Here is a 9,361-nt window from a genome sequence, read left to right on the forward strand (position 1 = left end):
GGGAAATAGTAACACCTATCATTTAGAAACCTCAAAAACTTATATTCTATATTCAAACATCATGGTTGTGATAACATTCAATTTCTACAATAACCATTCACAAACTTCTAAATTAACATGTTTTGTAATGGTGCTGTGGTAATATACAAGTTCTACATACCACACTGTTTTTGCTAAGGGTGGTAAGTAGGTAAAATCTACCTGGGTTCCCACGTTATTTTACCTGTGTTCCCAAACAAAATTACCATAGACATATGGGGAAACACTGCCATTTTTACCCCTGTCTCCCTTTCTGTTACTGGTGTTCCGCAACCTTAGCAAAAACATTGATATTCACACATCATGGTTGCGATAACATTCAATTTCTACATTAACCATGTCACAAACATCTAAAATAAAATGTGTAATGATGCTGTGGTAATATACAAATTCTATAAGCCACATCTGACAACATTTTAATCCTGTTATAATAAAATAAATAATTTGTGCATAGCATACATAACTGACAGCTGGTAACCAATAGCAACCAGCCATCAGTCTATATATGTTCACATTGCTAATTACATGTATGCCTAAACACTACAAACAACAGATTACACTGGAAGTTATGTAACAGGTTTTAGCACATCAGCTGATTATCCAGAACTCTTTGGTCCAACACTCTATAAGGTCACAAGCTGACATCAGTATTATCTTTCGCCCGTATGTATCGTGACATCAATTAATCTTCTCTAACCTTCTCAAACGATTACCACCTTTTTTACTCAGAGAGAGTACAAATTACTGTAAAGGTCATGACCTCAACCATGATTAGAATAACCTAACGGTTGACATGTGTAGCAGCAAAAGAGTTAAAAGTTTGGAGATTTGTTCTGAATGTTGTTTGTGTTGCCTCATAAAATACTACATTGTCTACATGGGTCATACTCTGCAATATACTGTAACCTATCATAAAAAACTCTTCAAGTACGCCATTTTGTTCTGTACAAAAAACACACATACCATGTATTAAAGGTGTATGTCTTTCAAACTGATATGTCCAATCGTGGGTTATACTTCCATGGTCCAATGGAGTTAAAACAAATCATGTGCTAGTCACTTGATAAAAAACAAAATATTTTTCATGTTCCAAATTAAGTTCTGCTGAAAGACAATGTTCTGTTTTATGTCATAGAACCATGGAAACTGAGAAGGGACACTATGGCATAAAATCATCAGTACAATACAGAAAGTTTACCATATCTCTTTCTCTGTCTAAAATCATTTTCCTATATATTTTATATACTTTTGGTAGGGAAACCCTCGTAAAATGACTAGAATCCAGGTAGATTTCACCTACTTACTGCCCATAACAAAGACACACTTACATGTAGGTTATAGTACATGACCCATTATTGATTGTACATCAATTTTAACCTGCACAATGAATAACAATTGTGGTGTGTCAGATGTGCAGCATTGGGGTCATGACCCCAACAAAGGTAGGTCATGACCTAAAGATTTGCAGTGTGACCTATATGTCCACTTGGTATATCACTAACTTCCATCACACTGCAACCCTTCTCACCAAAAATAAAACAAAAACACCACCATAATAATTAAATTATTCCCCGTTTGACTAAACAATAACACTATAATAGTGTGATTCTAATAATGTCATTTATGAAAGATATAGCCCAGAGACTTGACTATCTGACTTGACATACTGACTTGACAGTATAGCCCAGAGACTTGGCTATCTGACTTGACATACTGGCTTGACAGTATAGCCCAGAGACTTGGCTATCTGACTTGACATACTGGCTTGACAGCATAGCCCAGAGACTTGGCTATCTGACATGACATACATGTACTGGCTTGGCAACATAGTCTAGAGACTTGGCTATCTGACTTCACATACTGGCTTGACAGTATTGCCCAGAGACTGGCTATCTGACTTGACAGTATTGCCCAGAGACTTGGCTATCTGACTTGATATATACTGGCTTGACAATATACATATACAGTATGCAAACATATATGTTCTGGCAAACAAACATTTTTAAGCATGATAGCCAATTTGTGGGCTTAATTTCATTTGTTAGGGTTATCATATCTTCATTTTGTTGTGCTTATCAAAATTTCTGACTTTCACGCCATATCTTAGATATTAATCTAAGCCCACATAAAAAATATGGGTTGGCAGGGAATAACACAAGTACTGCCAGGTAATCTAAACTACACAATCTTTTTGCCTGTCCTTATCAGAACACATACATTTTTGTACAGATAGTAAACTGTCAAGTTCGCAAACTATCCCTTACATAATATTTACCAAGAACATGACCAGATATTGTATTGAGGTCATGACCTGATGCATGAGGTCATGACCTCAACGTATAGAAATTAGGTCACATCTATGAGTGAGGTCAAAATCATGTGATACAAAATGAGATAATTTAGTGTCTTATTAGGCCAGTACACAAAACAGTCTATTTTAAGGTAACGTCTTGACAGTCTATTTTAAGATAACGTCTTGACACTTTAAAACAATGGAAACAATATTTTAAGCCATTATTTCCAGAGTTATTAACTGAAATAGTATATATGATAAATATAAGAAAGTTTGTTATGAAACAAACAGATATATATATATATATATGAATAATACACAGTTTAATACATTCAATATATATAATCAATATATTCCATCATATACTTGAACACATAAAAGGGAGTTCATTACAGAAAAAATTCAAACCAACAAAAAATTAGTGTACTTTGTCTTCTAGAGGTTAATATGAAATGAGGTCATAGTTGTTACTAAGGAGACTCTTGTCCTTCCCATACCTGTATTTGTTGTCAATCGCCATACCCTTTTATTAGTCAATTTGATCACAGCTACTCTTTTTAGGCACCTGGGAGAGCCTGTAAGATTTGTCTCCTTGTACTCAAAAATGACAAAATATTTGAATTCACAATGACAATTTTTTTTTTGCTATACAGGCATAATGAAACATCTGAAAAAGATATCCAGTAGCCATGGTAACGCAAAGAAGCCTCACTGTGCCCTACAGTGGTAACAGCCAAGATCTCAACAGCAGTCATTGATTCAGGTTTACTAGATGAATAAATTACCCACCAAATGAGACATATTATAGCATAGTCATTTTTACTCAATTAGTATTTCAATAGTGGTCTATTATAATCTTGTTATGACAGAGATTATCTGTAACATGTCATCAATTCGTGTCATCCATCGCCATGACGAGAGAAGTGATGGTATAACTATGTTGTCATCTCGGCATTATAACAGTATGGGCACCCCTCCCACACAAGTACCACAATTTAATTAACACGTAATACTCAAATCAAATACAAAGACTACCAGCTGATGTCTAGTTTAGTTGTTATTAATTACATTTACTCACTTTAAGTATACATCCAAGTGCTGAAATTGTAAATATTCATGAAAGTGTGTCAAGCCGTTCAGTTTCACCTTTAAAAGTTTGCTTACACTGTGTGTGCTACTTTCAATCAGCATTTTTAAAATGCAGTTCACGTGTATACAGAAAGCTAAACAATTATCAGATGAAGTAATAATAGTTGTCGTACTTTTTTCTCTCTCTATAAATCAAGACATGACTTTCAATGTCATCTCAGTTTTATTGCATAGCCAATCATTTTCACAAACTGGCAATCCTTGTATTAGGTCAGAGTATACGATGAACATCAAAATTGGACATAAAGTAATCTCTTCAAAAAAAATGGCTGCCACATTAACTGTCTATTTAAATCTGTCTGTGACCAATGATTTCTAACAATTCAATCTCACGATTCAACCTAAGTCCTTACTAATTTTAAATGTAAAATTGTCAAAACAATTCACATAGATTATAATTTGTATAAAAATTTCAACATTGTAATGGAATTTTTCATAAATTTGCTCAATTTTATAACTGCCTACAATATCACCTGCCCACTCAATAATTACTATATGACCCAAAAATATTGTTACCACAAAATAAACAGCATATGGTTAGTCATATTTCTGATTTTGGAAGGTACAGTCGTTTTCCTCTCCACTGCTGCAACACCGACTGCTTCATAAATCAATGTGAACTGAAGAAATAATGATTTTTCACTGCTTTCCCTTTTTTTGAAATGTAATTTGCATTTCAAATCAGCCAGTTAAATGTGACTGAATGTACATATGCAAATTATCAGCACACAAATTATCAGCCTGAACTGCATAAGGTAAACTTGGAACAATCAACAAACCTAAATTGAATAGTGGCTGCCTGCAATGTAAACTTGATAAATAAACCTTTTGTATGAGCTCACTGCAAACTCCTTTGATTATATCACATAATCTAATAACATTCTATTCAAAACTAGAATAATATTGATTATGGTCAGATGTTGTGTTTACCTGTGCATCAAGTCAACATGAACAGGAGGACGACAATTACAACAAAGCTAGGGAGCTTTGTGACACTTGTACTAATTCATCAGGAATTAATACATACATTCGTGTACTCAATACCACAAAAGATTAAAAAATAGTGAAATGAAATGCCTCAGTTTTGTTGAATTATTAAGTTCTGCTGTAATTCACATATTTCAATTGACCTTGAAAAATTTGACATCACTGAAATGAAAGAGCAAGTCTATTTATACCCCCACGCTTTGGTTAATTAAGATAAAAGCAAACAGCAATTCAGCAAACTTACAATGTATGCACACAGACCATCTATCAATATAAAATAAGAACTAAAATTAGTGGCTTTCAATATATTTCCATGACTTTGCTGATTAGATTCCCAGACTAAAAAACATCTTGTAGATTGATGAAATAAAAATATATCTAGATATTTTACAGGTAATGATGGCTGTCTCTCATCCTTATTTTTATCAAAGAGAACCGACTCTTCTGGATTTGGCAGCTCATTCCCTTTATCCCATGCCACTTATTTCCTGACAGCGCACGCTTTGACAAAATTCTTCGGTGGGTCAATCACAGTAAGGGGAGTAAAATAACTATCACAAATAATGATTAAATAGATTCCTAAATCGTAACCTCAAGTCGACAAAATGACCCAACATGTTCAAATTACATTTGCTTATTGTACACTGCACAGATGAAAGAATTTACAATTTCACAAACACTTGATCTGATCGCAAGAAAGTGAACGTAATGTAACTATAAAGATTTTAACATCAAGCAATTTTAGAATTGACAAGGAATATACCACTTTTCATTCGACAAACACATACATTGCATTACAGTCTCTACTTTCATTCTTACATTATGTAAATACATAACATACATATATGGATATATACACCAATCAGCAGACACTGCAGGTCACGACAGCAATTCGGTATTACACTGACGATATGCAATGTGTCTCTGTTTTAGATAATCATATACTGCACACCACTTGAAATTACCCCAGTACTCATAGGGTGGAACCATCATTGAAAGCCACTTGACATCGAAAAAAAACGACATCACAGAAATAATTTCTCCGATTCAAACATACTGCAGAACTAGCAAAATCCTGACTAATATTATTTCTTTTGAATTTGACATTGAAAAAATTTTCCATACATATATTTGCCCTGATACACCTTTCATCATAGGCAACCACCCTCTGTTGCTATGGTAACCTACCTCTTCATAGAATTGAAGCTGTGGAACAGGTTCATCTATGACATTTGTACAATAATCCTTAAATAGCAGATAACCTGTCAAATTGAAAACAATAATCAAATCAATATTTCATATATTGCATCTTAGACATATTTGTGAAATCTAACAAAACATTTTCGTTCCAATTTTTTAAAAAGTAAATCACACCATAAAAAAAATTGTTCAATTCAATTTTGTGTATGTATTCAATGAGTGTAATAATTTGATATGACCGCAGACAGCACTGTAAATACACTTACAAATCAAATGCGTAAATTGGTACAGGTACTAGTACTCCCCGAAGTTCGAATGCAAGGCTGCGCTGCAGCAACGCAAATTGTCAGGGGGACAAGATGATATGTTTACAAATTACTGTGCGCTATATGCTGCCATCAGATTTCAACCATGTAGTACAGTGACAGTTGAAAATTTATTTATACAAAACAAAACACTGGATTTATAAAATAACAAAACTTACCGATCTTCTGATTGAAAATCTTGTCAAATGTTATTTCACCTCTCTCTTCGAGATATTTGTGCATAACACTTCGAACGCTAAAAAAAGAGAGAGACGGAGAGAAAACGAAATACATATAAACGTAAGTGATGGACGGGGCTTCCGTCGCTAAGGTAGCATCTTTTCGTGTCTTCAGTTACCCATTTCCAGATTGTTATTTTCTTTAAAATAAAAGAATATAACATACCTTGGGTCCGGAAGTACTATCTTTTTACTAGCCCTGGCCGCTGGAGTCGATTTACTCTTCTCCATGGCCATTAAATAGCTCACATCGGCCAACACAGCTTCTAGGTCCGCCATTTTGACTGTCTATTCCGTATATTTAGTACGTATCGTTGCAGCAATGAACCGTGTGGCCGGCTGTGAATATCAATTAGGTAACTCCCGAAGAATATTTCACCGTTAACGTTGATCGACACCAGAAAAGGTATATCCCGTATTGTTGTCCACTCTCCTAAACATCACAAACGTCTCAGGTAAGAGGAAATCACCACCATCTAGCCCTGTATTTGACCTCCAACGACACGGCCAGGTCTTGTCAATGATACAGGGGGGAGCCAACACATAATAGAACAGCTTGCAACGAAGAGCGCTCTCGGTCTCTTGCTTGCCGGTGAATGTAATTGGTCCATTTCCAATTTATTAAATTGTGGTGACGTCATTAGAAAACATATCTGATGTCTCCTACATGCGGCAGTATTGAAGAGTGGCCTAGCATGTTGGAGTGAATGTTCTGAGCCGTCATTTAAATAAAATAATCTAACTTGAAAACACGAAGGAATGCAAACTTTTAGATTCGTGACGAGTGTAGAGCAGTGACGTGCTTTTGATAGAACACAGTTGTTCAGTTGTTACACCCCCGGAATTTTTTTAAGCCGTCCGTCCAGAGAAACGCAACAACATATATGGTGACATAAAAAAGTTCTGCTTTAGATTAAAGTTTGGTGTTTGAAATTAAATTAAATTAAATTAAATTAAATTAAATTAAATTAAATCAAACAATGAACTGTATCCTCAGTAGGAATAGTAAGCTTAAACCAACTTGAAATAACCCCAGGTTTTCAAAAAATTGCCAACTGAAACAGGTTCTTTGGCAGTTCCTAAAAACAATCTGTCTGTTTCACCAAACGTATTCTTCTAGTAAAATAATTACTTCTAACAGAGTGTTTATGCTTCTAAACATCATGAATTATGAATTATTGTTATTGAACGAGGCAATCATCTTTAACAAGTCTATGCCCTGAGCTCATAACCCGATCGTCCGTATGGTAAAATTAATAGATGTGTATTTCGTTGTTTTTTATTAGTTTCTGTGCTGCGATAGTAACTATGCACACTTTTCTACTATCCAGTAGACTTACTTCATCTCCCTGTTGCATGTGTTCCTCGACCCCCACCCTTACCCTATCATATCCGTATCCCCATTTTTTTCTTTATGTCCCAGTTATTTCACTTATAATAAATACAATGAAATAGTCTTTTGTATTTACTTATTTAAATTATTGTTCCAGTATATCATCTGTATCTCCACCTTCCCCTATTTCATGTGTGGACCTCTCACTCCCGTCACTTATATCCACATCCATATTTCAGTGTCCAGACTAATTATGCAGTGTGCTTTTTTATTGTTGCCATTGACGACGCTTTGATTGTTCCCACGTATGACCTATTTTTATATAACTAGATTTATTATTATGGTGAGAAAGGTAACATAACATAACAATGCCTTACAGTAGTGCGGAAGAGTTATTTTCACCCTTGTCTGTTGTCACCCTGTTTTTTGTGACGTATATTGCATATTAATCAGTTGTAGGTTCTCATCATCATGATGCAGGATTAGGTCGTTCCGGTTGACCATGCTTCACGTCACGGTAAGCTTCGCGACGGGTCGGTTGGTACGATGAGTGGGTGGGTGGGTTGGCTAATGTATAGGATACCCCTATACATGCAAAATGATGCAATTGAATTGTCAAAAACAAATCAACAACATATGTATCATACTTGGTCAATTCATGGTAGCTTGTATGGTTCATTATTATACACATTTTCGGAAGTATCTTGCCGTACCTATACAGTACCATTACACTCCAACGTACACCCCGGTAGAGTTACTGGAGTCGCTTTCTTTCACAATTTACAGAATTGTCCTTATCTCATGTATATTATCTAATTTTCAAAATCTGGATTGTATGATTACGCGGAAGTCGAGTTGATTGACACCCACGTTGAGGCGTTTACCTCCATCCAACCTCAGACCATGTATATAGTTATCTGAGATCCAACGTGTCATCGTTAGGGAGCCTTCAGCGATTACATGTACATGGGGGGGGGGGAGGCAGGAGGAATAAGATTGGCCACGTTTTACAAAGCGGTTCTAAGAGGAGGGTCATCTTTTAGAAAATGGAATTAGTGGAGGGTCATATTTTGCTTTGACTCATTGCTCATTATCTAGCTTTGCATTATTTCGTAGTTTTGACATCCCACCGCTGCCACCGATGCCAAATCTTATTGCTGCCACTTGCCACCAATGCCACCGTTGTATCGTAATATCGGAACATATCAGTAAAATCGGATCGCTGTTAACAACCATGCAGTGAATCACTTGTTAGTTATGATGTGATGAAGAGAGGAGTGGGTCTCACAGTAGAAAAGGGGAAGTGTGGTAAGATAATGGAGATAATGTGGTAGAGTGGGGATGTTGACCATGCATGGAATAAAATACGTGGTCTCTTCGGAAAAAGGATTCCAGTGTATCTCTGGTCTATATGGTCAAAACAGACCCCTGACCTGGAATGACCCGTTAGTGAGAGGTGTTAATACAAAATAAATATTTACCCTTTATAGCATAATGATAAGATCAATGTCAAAGAAAAACGTTGATCTTGAATATGATGGAGAAGCACAGATACTTGACTAAGAATACTGCAACTTTATACACATTGACAAAATGTCAAGAAATGCAATTTTAAAAAAGCAAGGAAACTCCAAAAGCAATTAATGGGGGCTAAAATGGAAGAGAAAATAACTTAACATGGTTCTTGAATATCACCTACCGTCTACTATTTATATATTGAAGTGGTTATTGATATCAGAACACCAACATTTCAATTCAAACGTCTTCATTATATGCTGTACACAGACTACAGTGTACACAGGAGAGGGTTAAATGA

The 9,361-nt window shown here is 35.5% G+C and overlaps 1 protein-coding gene across 6 annotated transcripts in view; it reads right to left on the reverse strand.

Annotated features, from left to right (window-relative positions):
- Positions 1-6,734, reverse strand: part of LOC144448777 (G protein-coupled receptor kinase 3-like) — a 126,260-nt gene extending 119,526 nt beyond the window's left edge. For all 6 annotated transcript variants that reach the window (XM_078139060.1, XM_078139059.1, XM_078139062.1 and 3 more), the window contains exons 1-3: positions 6,379-6,734; positions 6,153-6,229; positions 5,657-5,730 (exon numbers count right to left, since the gene is read on the reverse strand). In XM_078139060.1, the coding sequence (XP_077995186.1) occupies positions 5,657-5,730; positions 6,153-6,229; positions 6,379-6,491 (264 nt within the window). In that variant the 5' untranslated portion in view covers positions 6,492-6,734. The remainder of the gene's footprint in view (positions 1-5,656; positions 5,731-6,152; positions 6,230-6,378) is intronic.
- Between the last annotated feature and the right edge of the window lie 2,627 nt (positions 6,735-9,361).

Source organism: Glandiceps talaboti, chromosome 18 (assembly GCF_964340395.1).
Source record: "Glandiceps talaboti chromosome 18, keGlaTala1.1, whole genome shotgun sequence".
Lineage (NCBI taxonomy): Eukaryota > Metazoa > Hemichordata > Enteropneusta > Spengelidae > Glandiceps > Glandiceps talaboti.